This window comes from Pollachius pollachius, assembly GCF_949987615.1.
Source record: "Pollachius pollachius genome assembly, chromosome: 1".
NCBI classification, from domain to species: Eukaryota; Metazoa; Chordata; class Actinopteri; order Gadiformes; family Gadidae; genus Pollachius; species Pollachius pollachius.
In genome coordinates, this window is record NC_136934.1 from 6,513,907 (window position 1) to 6,534,310 (window position 20,404).

Below are 20,404 nucleotides of genomic sequence, written 5' to 3' on the forward strand. Positions count from 1 at the left end.
TCCATTCTTCTGTAATGTATGTCTACAGTTGATGCTGTTGGGTGCAATGATCATGACAAGTTGCATATTTATGACAGTAAGGAATAGAGAACAAGATTAATAGTCCTTCAATATTTAAAAGATGCGATATGGGATCTATTGTGTGTGTGTGTGTGTGTGTGTGTGTGTGTGTGTGTGTGTGTGTGTGTGTGTGTGTGTGTGTGTGTAATTAAATTACATGTACTCAAAAAAGAATAACATGATCACAAAATAATGTATTTGTTGACAGTATATAGTGCAAGTTTGCAGTTGTTTGTGTATTTATTACGAAATCAATCACAACTAAATTTTTCAGATAAATCTGTCTGTCTTTCATTCCAGAGGGCCGCAGCCTCCTGGGATAATGGATTTGAAAAAGGAAATGCATGATGAAGACTGTGGGGGACCGGAGGAAAAGGTACCGCATGACATTTGGCGAACGCTATTCTTAACAAGACCATAATAATCATTACCCTGCACCCATTTATTTTTTAACTGTAAGCTAACTATTTTCTTACAATGACAATGTTTTTCAAAAAATATCTAATCTCTCAGATCTATTGTTTTTAAATACTCTCTGCAATCCTGCTGTTATGTTATTTTGATAATGTTATTTCATTCAGACGTCATATTCTGTTTCTTCCGTCGCATACCCCACAGGGACAACTGATGGACAGAGTCAGAGTGCTGGAGCATCAGGCCTCTACCCTACAGGGACAACTGATGGACAGAGTCAGAGTGCTGGAGCATCAGGCCTCTACCCAACAGGGACAACTGTTGGAAACCTCTATCCTTCCCTTCCACATTCCCCACTCCTTATCCTGTTGGTCCATCTCATCTACCCAGAGAAATTTCCCCGTACAGGTTTCCCTTCCTGGACAAGAGGCTTATCCGATGCCACAGCAAATCCATCCATTTCCAGTGGCATACCCCTACGCCCTCCCTCAGGCTGTGTCTATGAACAGCCCACATTTCATGGAGCGTCCCCCACCGTACGCTTGGATTCTCCCACCTGACCACGCGACTTCAACCCTTCAGTCATCTCATTATACACTGGTCCCATCTTGTAACTGTAAATTTGTTCTACATTTAAACACATCATATACTTTATTTTATTCAGACTTAGCTTTGCTACTTTTGTTTTTTTACGTCGCTAATGTGTGTTTTTTAAGTCACTGAAATACAGGTTAATAAATGGCTCATTTTAAATAGAGTACGGTAAGGAACAAGTAGGGGAACACTGCTACTACAGAAGGGAAGCAACTCTGGATGGCCCACCTTCACCCTGAAGCAGCCAGGTGGCGCCAGAGGGTCGACAAATACTGGAGACAAACTTATTTATTTGTTTAAACTTTACTGGCACGTGTGTGATAACTCAGCCACACACAAGCTATAGCCAATTAGCCATGCATCTTAAAATTAACTAGAGCTATGTTTTTAATACACAATATAAATATCTTATATATAAATATATATTGTGGGGGTATATGCAACTATTAAATGGATGGATTGCATGTTATATTCATTTATTATTTGATGGTTTCCAATTAGGCCTATACCTGGTATGTATTGATATTAATAAGGAAATCCATTTCCAGCGTGTGCTTGCGTTTTCTGCCTTAACTAGCCAATGATATAAAGTCTGATTTCTTTTCACGAAAAATCGGTCAATAAATCTCACGTAGCCTCCATTTCTCCTGGTAGGACTACCACTTCATTTTTTCACAGTAATGGCTGACCACCACATATTTAGGCTACCCTTAAGCTTTGTTTGTTTTATAATTCATCATTTCCCTGGCTATGTTGTTGTTAAAATAGAGAACAATTTGTTATGTACATACAGTGTTGTGCCTGAACGCGTTCACTGAACGAAAGTTCATGAACTCGTTCATATTTTGGGCGAACGTGAACTGAACGTACTGTATTACTGCCTGATGAACGTTACTGTGAACTCGTTCATTCTGGTGTCAGTGAACGGCACGCTCACTCGGTTTAACTTCGTTCAATGGGGGGGTTATTTCTCTATCAACACGGCGGATGCGCGCGCAGATTGCCGTGTTGTTTGACCAGTTGCCATGGTAATCCCATGCGGTTCATTTGCAGTTGCGGTGTTGCCAGCTTACTGTTACATTAAACTGTAATCAGAAAAGGTGGTTATATGCTATAGACCCTATAGTATCTGTCATATAAAGGCTGGGATGAATTTCAAATTATAAATATGTACACTTTATTTTGAAAGTATAGACCAGCGCGATTCCCATTGAAACGAATGGCGCGGTGATTATTCTTCAAAACGAGAGCTGTTAAATTGTGGAAAATGAATTAAACTGTAATCAAACAAAGCGGTTATATGCTATAGACCCTAGAGTATCTGTGGTATAAAGGCTGAGACGAATTTCGAATTATAAATATGTACAATCCATAACGTTTGCTCTCTGGCTCATTGCTCAGCTGAGTAGAATATCTCATAGAATCATTGCTTGTTCATTGCTTGATCATTGCTCGGTTCTCCGTCTCATCAGTAGGGCTAGAACCGAGCGAAAAGACTACAATCAAACGTGAACACCCCCCCTTTCCGTTTTAGCCAACGAGCAATGAGTCTTCCAACAGAAATCAATGGGATTTACAAAATGCGCTAAATGTGGAATAAAACACGATAGAAACTGTATTTCGCTACGATACTTGATTCAACCACTCTATATCATCCTAGACAAACCACAAAGGGTGCTCAATGTTCAAAATACCGGAATAGACGAATAGCTCACAGCAACATTTGAAAAAAAGAACTATGAACTAGTTCATTTTTTGGAACTGTGAACTTAGTTCAAAATTTTGAATTATGAACGTTTAACTGAACTAGTTCATTTTAAAATTTGTGAACTGAACTTTGAACTAGTTCACGAAGAAAGTGAACTTTCCCAACACTGTGTACATAATCAAAATACTTTGGGTATGCATATTAGGTTGTCTTTCAAACTAAGTGGAAATAGTGAGGCATGGTCAAAGCCTTATCCACCAGCTGAATTCCTACGCAAAGGATGAACCATTGTGTAGACCAAGTATCGTTAGGCTAATTTCGCTAGTTATTTGGCAAGTTGGTTGGCTAATTTTGTTCTTTTGATTTAAAACATAGTTTTGACCCATACGTCATATGCAAGGTAAGTTGTCACTTTCATCCAAACAGACTCACAGTGAAGTTCACACTGCAGATGGGGTTCTTCTCCTGCCTTGACTTCCTCAGCCAAGCTGGAAGTGGGCTTCAGGAGGCATGAGGGGAGCAGCAGGGCTGTGTTGGGGGGGTTAGGTCTCTTTCAGCCTCTGGGGTCCTGCGAAGTGCCACGCCCAGTTTGACCTGTTCAATGACATTTAATTCCAGAATGAATATAACATGTTTCAACTGTACATAGGCCTATATCATTTGTCAAATCACACACAAATAGGACATTAAGTTTGACCAATAAGGGATTCCAAAAGCATGAGCAAAGACCACTAGGACTAAAAATGACACACGGAATGTGTAACAGGGCAGCAAACGGCACAACACAACTCTAATACTTACTACCCCTTGAACAAGTGCCTTTTTGTTTTGTTTTGATAAGTCTTTACTACGTATTTTCACAAAGTTGGTGAAAACAACACGTGACTATCCAGGTACAAAGCCGTCTCATATCTCAATTTAACGAGTGGACGATAGGCCTACTATTCAGACCATGGTGTTCTCCCTGTAAAACAGATTTATGCACTTCGGGTCTAATTAGTAGTCCATGGGCTCCCGACAGAAGACACAACATAGATTGCTTATGATCCCAGGCAAATTCCGTTTAACGTTAAGTCGTGCAGGCATAGGCCTATACACCTGCCACAAAGCAAAAAAGGGTTCCCTAAATTGTTAGTCTATGTTTGTTCATCAGATTGCATAATTGGCTCACCCATGGATGCAGCAGAGAGCGGGCTAACTTTAATAACTGCAGGGAAGTATCTCGGTCTATTAATTCGTTTGCTTAATTTCTTTACCCCACATGCTCATCACAGTTGAAGCCTGTGAATGCAAACAAACATCTGATTGGAGGACTGAAGAGCATTTCGATGCACATTCACACACGCCCCTGAATTCTGCGTGCTGCAGGCTGTACTACTGCCGGAGCAGCTCACCACTATTGTGCTCAACTATATTATATTCTACGCAATGGGCACAAGTTTCGTCCTACTCTGGGTTCTTGCTGCGCTCATCTGCAATGGTAGGAGTTTATCTTTCGTTGAGTTATTTGATATGCTGCTTATTAATGTGCTGGATGTCGCTTACTTGAACTGGGACGTAGGACCAAACTAATAGCGATAACCCTTTCCATTTTCACGCTTGATCTACCAAACATTTAACAATTTAACAACCCCAGATTATGTGGCTGGCTGCGCATTTAAAAGGAGTTTCGAAAAAACGTTGCTTCTAGTTGTTTTTATCTCTAGGGTAGCACTAGCTTTGTTGACAAGGGAGCCCGGTGGTCCAGTCAAAACCTCCATCCTTGAAAAACGAGAGCAATCCTCTGGCATTTATGCTGCTGCTGCTGATGATCATCATCATCATCATCATCGTCATCAATAAACATAACTGAAAAGTTCCAATTGGATTTAACAAACAATGTCTTTGATGGAGATTGTCGGTTACCGCGGTTACCGTTTATCGAGTTGCCTAACGCAGTGAACAGTGTATCCCTTTAAGCGATACTAAATCCCAACTAAATTGACTTATTTTGAACTCAAGCAACCAATCAATCAAAACGTAAAGTGATGCATAATTAATAAAGTACATTGCATCTTATGAATACAATAGACAAAATGTCATATTTGTATACAATGTAATATAGATGTAAGAACCCCTCGGGTTCTAGAAATGACAAAAGCACGGGTGGCACGAATAGTGCGGAGGTTAGTGGTTCGAATCCCACTGGGGATTCATCACATCGTTTGCTATTTGTGTTTGCCACATTCTATCTTGTATATTCTCCGATCGTAGAGGCTTCCAGCTTCATGATTCGGAACAAGCTGCTGGGGAAATGTCTGCAGGCCCAGGTAGGACCATCCCAGGGCAGGGTGTCCACAGTGGACTGTAGTCCCACCAACCCCCTGCAAGAGTGGCACTGGCAGACTGGGAGTGCAGCCCTGGTGAACGGCCACACGGGGCAGTGTGTGACCGCCCCCGCGGAACAATATGAGGGAGTCCATCTCCAACCCTGCGCTGACAGGACAGAGGGGGACGGGGGGATGATGAGGAACGGACGTCGTAATCAAGTATGGTCCTGCTCCAAAAGAGGCCACCTGACACTGCAAGGCAGGGGTGTTCACCTCATCGCCACCAAAGACTCCGCTCTGGTATTTCTGTCCAAGGAGCAGAAGCAGGTAACGCCCGCTTAGCTTTTAATAATAGGAATACATTTTATTTGAAGCCGCTTTTTAAGATACACTGAAAAAAAGACATTTATAAACATATAAAACCAACTTAATACCAAGTAAGTTGAAAGATGTTTATAAACATATGGGCTACATACAGGCGGTTGAATGGTGGATAATTGATACAGTTACCATATAATAACTATATAATGTATATACTAATAGCATGGAAACAGGTGGCTGACACTTGACAACCAGACGGTGTGCAGTGAGATGGACGCCAGCCACCACCACTCTCAGAATCAGGGGGATCCATTGCATCTTGTGGTCTCTCCAAGTGTCATTTCCAGTACAAAGCCTCAACCGAGTAACACACAAACACACACACACACACACACTCTCTCTCTCTCTCTCTCTCTCTCTCTCTCTCTCTCTCTCTCTCTCTCTCTCTCTACAGGTATCTTTTTCATTAAGTCTCACAGTTTGGGGTAGAAGAGTCAAATGCAATGATATTTGATTCTTGGCCTTGGAGGTACAGTTAAAGTGTATACTTTAAGAGTTATGAAACATGTATTGTCCACACAAAAGGAATAAATGTCATGATACAAATGTGTAAGTGGTATTTAACTGAAGATATCTTCTCAAATGCATTAAATATGTCACTCATGAATTTCCACCATTAAGGCTTTATATCACAATAGTGGAGTTTGGTTGATTTTGTTCTCATATAAAGCAATGACAATCTCCACATCTTTGCACTTTCAGTTGGAGACGCATTGGGCTTTGATGATTATCAAAAGGACCAAGTGTCTGAACCAGTCCCTTTGTTCATAAGCACAAAAGCACCCGGGAATCCCACCATGGTGTTCTTCACCATGGACTATGGTGAGTGAATTGCTTTGGTTGGTTTTTTCTGTTTGGATATAAAAAGTGTAACTATTTAATGACTTACCTGATGTGAATTTACAAGTGTGCACAACTGCAGTAAAGTGATATTAGACTTACTGTGGTTTTCAATAAGTATGCATTTGAGTCTCATTCAGAAATGACATGTTAAGAAAATAATAGAGTGAAGCAAAGTTGTATAGAATATTACTTGTTTTGTCTATTCAAGAAAACAACAAATTATTATAAATACAGCTTTAAACTTTAGATTCAGAGGACTTTATTAATCCCAATGGATACCATTGGAGGCGTCAAGCTAAATAAATTGATTTTATGTTCTCTGGTTGGTGCATTGTGAGAGGCAGCCTACATGTGTGGCTTTAAAGCCTCAGAGAGGTTTATTATATCAAAGGGATTTGCCATTGGTGGTGAGCTTTTTGCTCGTGTTGAAATAATCCTATTGTTTGTTAATCAAGGTTTTTTGTTTATTGTAGGACTGAGCTGGAAGATAACTATGTTGGTCCTTAGCTCTTTGGCTTTAGTGCTGGGGACTGTGATTCTTATCCTCAATGTGTACTCTAACAGGTAGGACCCACTCTGGATAGTCTTTCCCAAGATGTCTTTATAGGCCTTCATGCATAATACATTTTTGTGATCAGTTAGACCAAGGACTCGTGTATACACTCATGGCTGATGACAAACCCTGAATCTGTGCTTTCAAAATCAATGTTTTCAAATCAGCAGAATGTACATATAATTGACCATGTGAAGAGCTATCCTTTTGGATACTTGTCATTGCCATTCCAGGAGGAGGAAGAAGGTGGTGTGTGTGCTGAAGTCCTTCTCTCCAAGGGAAGAGGTGAGCATTCCTGGGTCTCCGGTGCAGAGTGAAAGGGCCCCACTCACCAGCCACGCCGCGTGCCTCCCGCACGCCTCACCCTCTCTACGAGGAGAGATCCTGATCGAGTGGAAAGATGGCACTGTTACTCCTCTTTACGAAGGCTGAATGGCTTGTGTATGCTCTGCAGGGCATCTAAGACTAAGGTAAATGTGGACCATAGTGTGTGTTATGCTCGCCCGCATGTGTGTGTGTCTGTGTGTGCGCGTTGGATACATGAAAGGGTAGTGATAAACTGCCTCCTGCCTGACAAGAGTTATGCTCAGCAGATGTGTTGTGCAGGTTTTCTTTCCAACATCAACACTTGCATACAAGGTGAATATTTAAGATTTAATTGTTCCTCTTTTTACAGAATTAACCGACTGTATGTAATGTAATGTAATTAAAAGTTTCTATGTGAGTATTTTTTCATGTATTCCACATTCTATTCTACATAAACTCTAGCTGTATAGATATTTAAGTAATCTGTAACAGATTTTTAACAGATTTATTTTTGGTTGCTTGAAGAATGTGTTTGAACTTGTTTGATTGACTAATGCACTCTTGTGATACTGAATCTATGAACTGTGACTTGCTGCACCTTAGTACATGTTGATGTCAGGTCTTGCATAATTTCTAAACATGTATGCCAGATGTTTCATGGCATAATAAAATATACTTATTCTAAATAAACGTTTTAACTTTAGCTTGTGTCTTTTGTAGCATTGCTCATCTTGCTCATGTTTTTGTTTAATACATATCTGTCATGCAACAAAGGAATGAGAAGGTTATCAAGGAAGGGGTGATTTGTGGCAACTCTATTGCAACTTCCTCTGAATGTTGTTGTAGGTGTGGGCGCGTTAACTATAGCCTGATGAGGATTCTGAAACTCCTGGAACTCCCCAGTGGCACGGAAATTTCCCAGCAGGAGAGAAGAAGAGATGAAGGTGTTTTTATGTTTAGGGGCAGCCGGGATTGTTGCAGAGCAAGCTAATTTGGATCCAATGCTTGAAGGAACATGAACAACATTTGCATTGTCGAATATACAAAATTGTTCCATTTAGAAGACATAAATCTTTCCTTGGTTGATTCTTAATTTATTAAATCCCAATCTGCTTGTGTAACCTCCTGATATTGTCAAAAAGGGAGGGTTTGAGGAGGTTATTACGGCACTACCAAACCTTATACTTGTGTCTCACACACATAGAAAACATTTTGATGCTCATCAGTCAGCAATTGTGTTGCTGAATGATTAAGTTAATGAATGCCTGTTTTATAAGTTCAGGACGTAGAGGAGAAGGTGTGTATATCTCTGTAGAATTATTGCTTTCAGCGCGGGAATATGGGCATGGGAAGGACAAAGGGCTGAAACGTGTACGTTATGAGTCGCTGACTTGCATTACATTCAACGCCTGCTATTCTGCATTTCCAGTTGCTCGTATCATTCTGCCTTCAGTTGCATTGTCACTATTTGTAGTATTCACGAGTCATGACTACTACATGACTGGAGTAATGGTGCATATTTACATTTCAATGCTCAAAACTGGTACCGTAATGGCTTGATGAGAATATACTTAAGCATATTCCAAACTGAAGATATTTGGGGCAGATGCAATTGCATTACCTGCATTAATTTTTCATGTCAAATTAATTCAAAATAAATGTCTTCTGATAGAGAAAGGACAACATCATTGTGTTGATTTGATGTTGATCTGTGGGGATGTGGTGCCTCTGTCGATTATGTCTAGCCCAGTGACTGCTGTGGACAGGAAATGTACATGTGGAATGTGTAAAATAATGGTTTGCTAAGTACGACAGACGTTGTAATTACCCCACATTGAGCCACATAATGGTAACAGGCCCACACATTTAACACCACTAAAAGTTCAGTGTGGCCGGGCCCAGTATTACTACCAGCAACCCCCCCCCCCCCAATGCGCTCCCTTCATTTCTAAATTCACAATCCACTGATTGCCATGTACTCATGCATTTCATATATATCTCTTATTTCAATATACATCTTATTGTTCTATACTGGCGAAGGCGGAGAACAGCGTGCAATGGGTCGGCTCTTAGTGTCGATAATGCTCTGGTTTGAAATTACGTACAAAAAGACCACAGAGCGGGTTGCTGAGGTTTTCCGTTGGTACATATGGTTTGCACATGTTACTCTTAACTCCCCTTAGGTGTTTCCTATGCAGCACACCAGGACATTCTAGGACTGTGACATGCACAACGTACAGTTGTCAGGGGGGGCTAGGGGTGTTGCCTGAACCAGCCAAACACATTTCTACCCCGTCAGACTTTCGACCTGGACTATAATCCTATTTTTGCCTAAATATACTCCTTAGGCTTAACTTTTTCACTTGATTGCTCAACCACAAAGGCAGGATCAGCCCACTTTCACAGATGTTTTTACAACTGGCTGGCCCACTCTTCAAAATCGTGCTATTGTTTTGTGCCCTGCTGAACCCTACATCCAACAGTACTTGGGAAGCATGTTGCCATTCGGACACACAAGACTAGTAGTGGTTTCCACCTTAACCACAAGGGTGCAGTGAGGTCATCTCTCCGTTGTCAGGCTAAACCAAACTCATTCAAAGAGACAGCCGCTCCTCGGTCCAGGGGTAGCCCCAGACCTAAATTACTACCTCAGTTCTTGGGCCCTATCTTGTATCCGGCGCAATTGACTTTCTACACTGACGCATGTGTCGTTGCTAGTTTGCAACTGGCGCAGAGCGTTCTTTTCCCTCCACCGCCACGCGCCTGTAAATTAGGGAATGATCTTGCGCCACAAGGGGCGGTTCGGCGAAAGGGGGAGGCGTGTTCTGGCGCAAACGTCAATGCATCTGCAAACACCGTACAGCAAACACATATATTCTTGACACAGACATCGTGTACATGCCCATAACTTTTAGGATTGATGACATTGTTTTACCGCGAGTGAGTGTTAAAAAGAATGAATGAATGCGGGCGCGCGTGTGTGTATGCGTAAAATAATTAATGAAAGTGGGCGCGCGTGTGTGCGTCCATCTGTTTAAACACAAGCAAACTAAACATGTAACGCATAATACAGTCCATGGCAATGTATATTAACGGGGGGACACATGCATATTATGAACACAAGTCGATAACGATAATGCATACAATACTGGTAAGAAACGATGTTTGTTAATGTATTGCGTATATCATTAAATAGAACCACAGTTACCGCATATCATATGTGTGTTAAGTTTTCTTTGCCAAAATTTATTTGAGGACTCAGTGTTTCTGAAGTTGTGGAAGAAAACGCTATTCCATGTGTGAATTAGGCCATATCATTTGGCCATAAACTGAGCCATTTGAAGTTTGAAATTCATGTAGTCATGTGTCATGATCCGCCCCTGGTTTTCCCATTCACCTGCCTGCCACCCTGATCACTCCCAATTAACCCAACCACCTTCACCTGTGTTTCCCCTATATCAGTCCTTTCCTCCCAAACATTCCCTGCCAGATTGTCTCTTGTGTTTCACAGTGCTTTCCCGCGATTCGAATCCTGACCTACCACCTATCCTGTCTGCTCCTGATCCTCGCCTGTCTGACTATCCTGCCTACTCCTGATCCCCGCCTGTCTGACTATTCTGCCGGTTCCTGATCCTCGCCTGTCTGACTATCCTGCCTGCTCCTGATCCCCGCCTGTCTGACTATTCTGCCGGTTCCTGATCGCCGCCTGTCTGACTATCCTGCCTGCTCCTGACCCCCGCCTGTCTGACTATTCTGCCGGTTCCTGATCCCCGCCTGTCCGACTACCCTGCCTGCTCCTGATCCCCGCCTGTCTGACTATCCTGCCTGCCGATCCTGAATCCGAATAAACGATTGACACTGTTCCACGCTCTTCGCCCGTCTGTGCACTTGGGTTCAGCCAAACGCTCACGTTACACTCATGCATCTGTCTCATCGGAGACTGCAGACGCGCTGTCAAAATATCAACTCGTCAGATTCAAATGCGCTCATGGCTCTTAAAGGGGATGGGAGATGGCACTCTCATTGGTTTATTGCACGTTACGTCCAAACCACACCTACGGGTAATTAGGCTACTTCAGACCAAGCCTTTTTAGATTTGCGCCGTCATTTATGCGCCGGTAAAATAGCAACATCGCCATAGAACCGCCCACAAAGCTACTTGCGCTTGGCGCTTCTCACTTGCGTTTCAGACCGTTAAAATTGGGCACCTTGTGTTTCTCACCCTCCACCACAAGGCTAAAAGCAGCCAATGTGTGCTTTGTCCGGCTTTAGCTCTAGTGGCTTTCTCCTGCACACCAATGTAAACAGATCAGTGTGTTTGTTTGCTATGGTGATTCATTGTGATAAGTCTTCTGTCTTAAGAGCGCCAGGCCCATTAGGTGTTTGTCTCGATACCATAAGTCTACAGGAGTTCAAATAGGCCAAATCCCACTGGTGTGTTTTAGCATGTTTTAATGAGCATCATCTGTGGCTTACTATGTCCTTAGGGCAGTTTGGGCCCAGTTAAATGGTCCCTTCTTTGACTGCTGGAACTGGGTTTGATGATTTTTCCTTTCCTGGGGATTTTCCCCATTGCATAACCTATTCAATACAATGTTTCCATGTATAATGTACTGTTATATGCATGAGTTTGCATCACTGTTGCATCCCACTGCATCCCTGTCCTGACAGGCAGTTGACCCATACAGTGGCATGTTGACTGGAATATAATGACTTTGGTTACATAGGCGCTATGCATGGAAGACCTCTCATCGTGTGGATACTCTGGCGTTTCCTTGGTCTCCGGATAACAAGAGAATTTGCACGCAGACACACGCACCTTATGAATAGCTGGTGACGATGTGAAATTACTAACTTCTATTTATCTGCCACTTAACGACTAAGTTACCTAATAGTTGTAAGTGGCAGAGTAGTATTAGAACCCTCATGTGTAGAACATTTTTTGGTCCTTAGGTAGCTACCTAGTGATATGAGCTGAATAGTAGAAGACAGAATATCACATAATAGTGACTGTATATTACTGTTGTACAGATATGATATGGAGCATTTTAACACAGCTTTGTTCAATTTCTGGAAAAGGAAGGTGACTGTTCGGCATCAAGTTGTCGCGTGCAGGAGCACGTACAAATGTAATAATGAAAAGGCGCACAAAGTTCATGCTAGGGCAAGTCCAGTAAAAAAAAGGGAAAGGAATAAGAATCGTTGGTCCCACCCAGGCTTACGTTTGAATCACAAACTATATATTCAGGATTCAATTTGTTGTGCAGTTTAAAGGTTCATAATCTCTCTACCTTTTCATTTGTATCTGCTTGATTAATGGATTAGACTTTAAAACACTGCTTGTGATTCACCCCTTACAGGCTTGGTTCAGGAATAGGGCTTTATCACGTTTCTGATCCATCCGAAGGTCAGAGCAGTAAGACTATTTTTTTGTAAAATACCTGGTGCCAAAAGTTTAGCTCCACAACTAAACTTAATGCACCCTCTATGCAAACATAATGCATACATTCAAACATTTACATGTGTACATCTGGAATAACTTAGGTAGAAAATTGGAATTCCCAAAACAAGTATTTTACAAGCAGTTACTCCCTACTATGTTTTGTAATTCTCGAATCTACCTACGTCGCACAGCCCATCGGAAGAAAAAACAATGTCTCGGTTTTTTCAAGCACACACATTTCTTTGTGACAAAATCAATGAATGTGTAACAGTGGTGGTAGCCAGGTAGCCCTGGCCGGACCTGAAATGGTAGGGCCACCCTCCACAATGGCATTTTCCCCATCTTCTGCCTCGGAGCATGGGGCCTTGGGCCGCTGTGCTGTCTGGCAGAGGTGCAGCTGGGGCTACGGTGGGCTGGATCCAGGGGCTGCTCTTGGCAGTTGTTGCGCTGCCTCCCATGTCCTCCACTGGATTCCGTCCCGACTGTCGCTGTCATCGTAAAAGGCCGGTGCTGGGAGTTGCTGCCTTCCAGTGTGTTCCCAGGCAGCCCTTTGGTGGCCCTGCCATGTCAGATAGGCATGTGCACAAGTGTAGCAGGACATCCCCCGCAAGACTCCACCTACAATTGGCACCTCCAACACCAGTATAGATTGATGTTGTCGAAAACCAGTTTACTGAATACGTTGAAGGTTGGCTGTATGCCGCGCAGGTGGTGAATACTGACATGTCAGAGCACTCTCTGAGTGTGTGTGATGATGGCTGGTTTATCCTGTGTGCATTGATTGCCTAATGAACCACACAGGTATGCCCCAACCCTTTCACAGTGAGTTTCTCTCTCCTTTTACTATTGTACAGTTGACATCGGAACACACCTCCTCAGTGTATTGTTAAATGTAGTTAAAATGCAAGAAGCATTCGATACCGACCAGTGACAACATTGAACATCCCTGGCCGGTATTTGAGGCTGAAGTTAAAAGCGACTAGCTCTGAAGCCCATCACTATGAACTGTAGCATTTTACTTTGCGGTGGTGAGTATATATGTGAGTGGGTTATTGTCTGTATGGAGGACAAAAGAGGGCATGATTTGAGTGCTAACAATGCCGGCCTGCGTGAATGCACAAGGTAGTTATTGTCAGAGTGAGAGACCCATGAGCAATGTCATTTTGCCTTTCTGTCGCTGATAGAGTACAGCTCCAAGGCAACCCTAAAATTGATCACAGTGCATTATGAAGGGCTGGTTCAAGTCCATATAGTGTAGTCATATAATGATATACAGTCAATCCATTTATTTTTAACTCTTTATGTTTCTCATCCCATGTGATGGTGGTTTAAGAGGACTTTTGTGGGCTTTTTAAACCCTTACTTTTCATTGAATGGCAGATACAACTCCTGGTGTGTCTCACTGTGGTGTTGAAGAAGACAACATTAGAAATAGAGGGGTTTGGTTCTTGCACTGGAGCAATCTCTCTGGGATCCATACTGTAGCCTCCTTGCTCACCATCTTGCCACAAACTTGACCTGGCTCTTAAAAAGATCAAACTTTCTGTGTGTGAGCTATACACTGCTGCTGGAAAAGTTGCATACCTGTTCCCACATGTTCCAGCTGCGCTTCAAAACGTGGACTATAGACCAGGTTTTCGTTCAAGTATGGTTGATAGTTTCTCAGTCTCAGTTCTGACATGCAGTCTTCCATACCTATCTGAAACTCAGCAGGAGCAGAGATGAGACCAAAGGGGATACGAACACACTTATACCCCAGAATGGTGTGATGAATGCAGATAATGGGTCAGCTGTCTGGATCAAGAAATCTCTGATGATAAGCCTTCCACTGATCTAGTACAGAAAACCATCACCTGCCACTGAGAGTCGAGCCTGTATCTGGAGATGGGATGTCGGTCAGGTACTGACCGACATCCCAACTGGGGTAAGGGGCAACTGGGGTAAATTCTGCTCTGGGAGTTGAACAGGGTATACAGGAGGATGTCCATTTGGTAATTTCTGTTCTAGTGAGTTTGTTTGCACAAAGAGATGAATCTCTGTTCAGTTTCAAAATGTTGGTGCGGTTGACAGCTGAACGTGTGGCGTACAACATCAGTAGAAGGAAGGGTGGCATTAAGACCTATTCTTTCTTAGAAAGTTATTATTAAAGCCCATGATGGGTCACTTGAGACCGGAGTCTACTGACACAAGAATTAGGATGGTGAGAGCTTCAGTGGTGGTTCGCCTGCTGCTCTGAAAAAAACTCAAAAACTAAAGCTGGTGTATGGAATTTTTGTTTAGTTTGAGGAAAGTCTAATAAGTGGTCCACTTCTCAAAAACGTCATAAATTGGACGGATGGTGGTGTGCGGGAGATATTGTCTCCTCCGATCTATGATGCTGACCTTGGTTCCAGTGTCACCCAATTATTGTACTGTGACTCTGTCCAACAAAGTACTTGTAAGACATTGTTAACCAATGTTAACCTTGTTAACCAATGAGGCTAATGATTAGCCTCAGTGAGGCTTACTGTGTGTGTGTGTGCATGTGTGCGTGCGTGCATGCATGCGTGTGATATAATCTAGCTTGGCCTTTTTCAATCTTGCAAAAAAAGACCCATTTCTCCAAACAAAAACAGTAATTGCACTGTTCATCTTGATGTCTGCCCACTGTATCTCACTCTGGATGTAGACTGAGATGACCTCCCTTCTCTCGGGATGTTGTAGCCCGGTGGTCTTCATTGCTTCCAGGAATACCGTTGTGTGTGAGGTCAGTTTGAAGCTCACAGACACACACTGGGACTTTTTTTTGTTGCTGTTCATTTTCCAGGCTTACAGCTTCACTAATCCTTTCAATCCGGATCTCATCAGACTTTGATGTCACCCCAGAGGGTCTGAAATGAAATGTGATGCTGTCACAGACAGGATACATTTGATGCATAAGGTCATGGGTGGGGTATTCCTCAGCATCTGCTTTACTTGTTCAGCATCACTTGAAGGCCACAGCTTCTCCTTCACTTCATTGAAAGGAAACAGGAAGGTCGTAGGTCATTCTCCGGGATGACGGGATTCTATTTTATGTTCAGGAGTTAGTGGTCGATGTCAGATGCACCATCTTCCTTCGAAGTGGCCTTTTAAGATATATTTTACGCCGGATAGTGTCAGGTTACTCTTAATCTCTGTATTTTAGATGTAATCCAGGATTTACTGCTCTGATGATTGCTTTCACCACCTCTGGGTCTGAGTGGACCTTCCGCAGCCCAGCCTCCATCTGATGAATGAGGCTTGTGTTGGACAACTTGTCCCTTTGTGCTTGTGCACGGATCTTTACATTAATTCTAAATTCGCGCTTGAGAGTTACCTCTGGCACTGGTGGGTCAGGTAGGCAGTGTTGTGCCTGAACGCGTTCATTGAACGATAGTTCATGAACTCGTTCATATTTTGGGCGAACGTGAACTGAACGTACTGTATTACTGCCTGATGAACGTTACTGTGAACTCGTTCATTCTGGTGTCAGTGAACGGCACGCTCACTCGGTTTAACTTCGTTCGATAGGGGGGTTATTTGTTTTTCAACACGGCGGATGCGCGCGCAGAATGATCGCAAAAATAACTTTTGTTTGACCGGTTGCCATGGTAATCTCCGTGTGGTTAATTTGTAGTTTCGGTGTTGTCAGCTTACTGTTGCATTAAACTGTAATCAGACAACGCGGTTATATGCTATAGACCCTATAGTATCTGCCGTATTAAGGCTGGGGCGAATTTCAAATTATAAATATGTACAATCAATAACGTTAGCTCTCTGGCTCATAGCCCAGCGGACTAGAATACCTCCTAGAATCATTGCTTATTGGCCGGAAACGGAAAGGGGGGCTGTTCACGTTTGGTTGTAGTCTTTTCGCTTGGTTCTCCGTCTCAACAGTAGGGCTAGAACCGAGCGAAAAGACTACAATCAAACGTGAACACCCCCCCCTTTCCGTTTCCGGCCAACGAGCAATGAGTCTTCCAACAGAAATCAATGGGATTTACAAAATGCGCTTAATGTGCAATAAAACACGATAGAAACTGTATTTCGCTACAATGCTTGATTTAACCACTCTATTTCATCCTAAACAAACCACAAAGGGGGCTCAATGTTCAAAATACTGGAAAAAAATAATAGCTCACAGCAACATATTGAAAAAAAGAACTATGAACTAGTTCATTTTTTGGAACTGTGAACTTAGTTCAAAATTTTGAATTATGAACGTTTAACTGAACTAGTTCATTTTAAAATTTGTGAACTGAACTTTGAACTAGTTCACATAGAAAGTGAACTTTCCCAACACTGCAGGTAGGCTTACATGTCTAAGCTGAGGGTTGCGGTGGTTAACAGGTGATCATATTTTCCTGCGGATCTCTTAGTCATTCTTCTTGGGAATTGTAATCGAACAAACTGGTTCTTGATGTCAGGTAAGTGGCTTTGTTCAGGGGATGTGTTTTCTGACTTTTCTGTTCCTTTAAGTTCTTCCATGAATGAGAGTAGATCTCTGAGGCAGTTAGACATCCTAAACTTGAGTATGTTCCAGCATTCAAATGAACATATCTTTTTGAGTCGGATCGTTCATTTGCAAATATGAATATTACGTATCATATACCTAATGCTCTTGCGCCTATACTGGGTGACATAAGGATACACAGTGAAGCCATTTGGGGCTACAGAGCAATTTAGAGTACTGGATCGCACCAAAGTTTGTTCTTCTTGAACGAATCGTTCATGAATCCCACATCACCATGATGTAGCACTGTGCGACGAAAGCGAAGAGCTGTGATTGTGCACCAACGAAACATGTGAACCATTGTTGCCATAAGAATATGAAAGTAAAAAACACTTCATGTGTTTAATCGACTTGTTTATGGAAGGATTGACTTTGACAAAAACTTCAGAAAAATCGATCCCACTAATGTCTTAACACTGTACCACCCTGCTTACAAGAAATAACGTTTTGCCCCAATCCTCTAGCGCCAAGTCTGACCCTAATAGCCATGACAGCACTGAGAAGTATTACAGAGGCAAGCTTGGTTTAAACTGATTCAATTGTTAAACTCCTGCATCTTGAGGGACACATTGAGACTAAGAAGAACATGGGCTCTAACACCCCTTGCCCACTGCATCCGTCCGTTGACGGATCTCTTTGACTTTGCATGGGGAGATCCCGAAATGCATTGTGGGTCCATCCATTCCGTCGGCTCCGTCTCTTGCGTTCAAAAGTTGAGAAAAATTTTACTTTTCAGGCTGCGACGGATCCATCAGCCAATCAGATCGTGGCTCCGTCGGCAAATACCACTCCCCCATTCGTCAGACACGCCTTCCGTCGTCCGTTGACGGACGAATGCAGTGGGCAAGCTGCGTTATACTAACTGTAGTTTACCAAGCACTCTAAAGATAAATCCATTTAATAACTTCATGGGAGTTAGTTATTTAGTGACATAAGGCACTCCAGCCCCATCTATGCTTAGGGTCTATGTGTAGAATGAGTAGTAACATGAATCCCCAAAAAGGGTACCTTGCTGTGACCTCTCATGCCTGAGCAGAGATGGGGGTTGAGACAAAATGTCATCAGTATCCTTCGTATTGACAACACATAATGATGAAACCTTTCCCTAATCTTTCAGGTCATCACCCATTACCCATCAAGTAAAACAGTTTGCACAGTCTGCCATCCAGGTGCGGCAGAGATGATGGATAAAAATCAACAAGAAGCAGTGGAAAGCAGCTGCCACCTTGATAATAAAGGACTAGGACCTTGTGGAAGACATTCTTCAGCTTAGTATGAATGCAAAACCCTTGGCAACCCTAAAGGGGGTTAAAGTACAGTGAGTTGGACCAGTGGAGGATTCCAAGCTCGAGGACTGGAGAAGTATCCCTTGCAATCCTGTAAATATCTTAATTATTTATTTTGTATGTTCACTTATTCTCTCTTATATGTAAAACCTTGTTTAAAACAAGTGCAATGCATTATGCTGCTCGGTGTTCATTTATAAGTTTAAACATGTTTTTTGCAGCTAGGGTCTGTTTTCATTGAAAGTTCAACTTTAATTTGTTTCATTATAAAAAGTATATTTTGTGATAACCATATTGTTAATCTTTTTCAGATCGGTCTTGATTAAAAGGTCAAGGAGGAATCATTTACCCACCCTACCTGTCACATACGGTTTTGGTACCTGAGGTGCAAATCAATTGTAAAAAGTATTGACTAACAACCTTGTTAAGCATCTATTAAGGCAGCCCAATTCAGGTGCATTCAGACAGGTGATAAAACAGTCAAATGTAATCATTAGTCATTTATATAGAAACAGCTACAGCTAAAACTGTATCCTCATTCCCCACACAGATCGTCTTATAACATGCACAACAATGCCCTCCTCCCCCACTTCCAAACAGATCGTCTGACAACATTCACAAGAATACAGCTGAAAATGAATACTCATCCCCACACAGATCATCTTATAACATGCACAACCATGCCCTAATCCCCCACCTCCACGGAGATTGTCATAACATGCACAACCATGCCCTCATCCCCCACCTCCACGGAGATTGTCATAACTTGCACAACAATGCCCTCATCCCCCACCTCTACACAGATTGTCTTATAACATGCACAATAAGGACAAATCTATTTGCTTTACTCAAGCTCCATGTCCTAAATGTGTATATATTTAGATTTATTTAGTCAGGACATCAGTACTGACAAGCCAGATTCTGAGCTGCTGTGTTTGTATCTGGTCAACAAACTCCTCCTCCTCAACGTAACATTTGTAATCCATATCTGGCAGAGAAAAGCTATTGGGAACTGAATTAGACTCACTGCTATGTACCTCACATTATTAGAGTGTTTCATTATTAGTTTGTTTTGCATGTTTTAATTTGAATACAGGGAGGGTCTGAGTAAAGTCGGCCAAGTCAAATATTTGTGTGCCGTGTTTGATGACAAAATCAATAAGTTCAGTGCCAAACCCAGTACAAGCTGTCTTGGCGGTGTGTGTATAGATGTGTTTTCCTGAACCAAACAGCCCTGGCAGTCCTCCATCATATCCCTGATCACAAAATGTACCTCTCTACATTTGACAGGAGTAACCTCTTCTTGCAACAAGTCGTACCTCGGGGTTAGCCATCTACAAACTTCTACAAATGTGGGAGAACATACACAATGGCAATAAGTGCAGCACATATGTCCTGGTTTGACACTTCTGAAAGCAGCTAATTCTGCCCGTGTCAAGCCCTCCTTCAACTACCCCACCAACCATTTTAGAAGGATGGAAAGCAGCATGTGACTGAGACCCATCTCTGCCTGGCCTGTCAAAAAATAGCTTCACCATCCTCTGGTAGCCCATAGATGACCACATGTGAAAGTTTAAGCCCATCACAAGGGCTGTTGTTGCAACAACTCTGCAGCTACCCTCTCCACTGAAGGATGACAGCTCTCCACTTTTGTTAACAGGCAGTGATTGGCTGTGAAACATGCCTATAAGTAGGTTCTCAATCAGGTGTCATCTGGTCTCTGTTAACCCAGGCATCTTCACCTAGTTCTGCTTTCAGATAATTTAATACTGAAAACTGGCTTTAATGTTTGGCAGTAAATTATGATTTGTGGGTCTTTAATCTCTCTCACAATCCAGCATCCGAGTAGAGACTTTACTCAGAGGTTTGTCCTATTTGGGCTCATCGTCACAATGCAATTGCCTTCACCCTAGCTCTGGAATCCAGATCGGCTGATATGGTTAATTCCAACACAGGTGTACCTGAAAGACAAGTAAATACAAGTAAATAAAACA

General features: G+C 42.4%; 1 protein-coding gene across 1 annotated transcript; it reads left to right on the forward strand.

Annotated features, from left to right (window-relative positions):
• Window positions 1-4,143: 4,143 nt before the first annotated feature.
• On the forward strand, window positions 4,144-7,452 carry LOC307075351 (uncharacterized protein). The gene is made up of 6 exons (XM_079735912.1): window positions 4,144-4,256; window positions 5,030-5,412; window positions 5,629-5,770; window positions 6,169-6,288; window positions 6,783-6,873; window positions 7,096-7,452. Exons 1-6 carry the CDS (start codon window positions 4,205-4,207, stop codon window positions 7,292-7,294), a joined length of 987 nt encoding a protein of 328 aa, XP_079592038.1. The 5' UTR covers window positions 4,144-4,204; the 3' UTR covers window positions 7,295-7,452.
• Window positions 7,453-20,404: the final 12,952 nt, after the last annotated feature.

Excerpts from the sequence above, each read along its gene's own strand:
- LOC307075351 (XM_079735912.1), top strand. The coding sequence starts at position 4,205 with ATGGGCACAAGTTTCGTCCTACTCTGGGTTCTTGCTGCGCTCATCTGC. Across the intron at positions 5,771-6,168 it reads CAGTACAAAGCCTCAACCGA|TTGGAGACGCATTGGGCTTT; the intron begins GTAACACACAAA and ends TTGCACTTTCAG. Across the intron at positions 6,289-6,782 it reads GTTCTTCACCATGGACTATG|GACTGAGCTGGAAGATAACT; the intron begins GTGAGTGAATTG and ends TGTTTATTGTAG.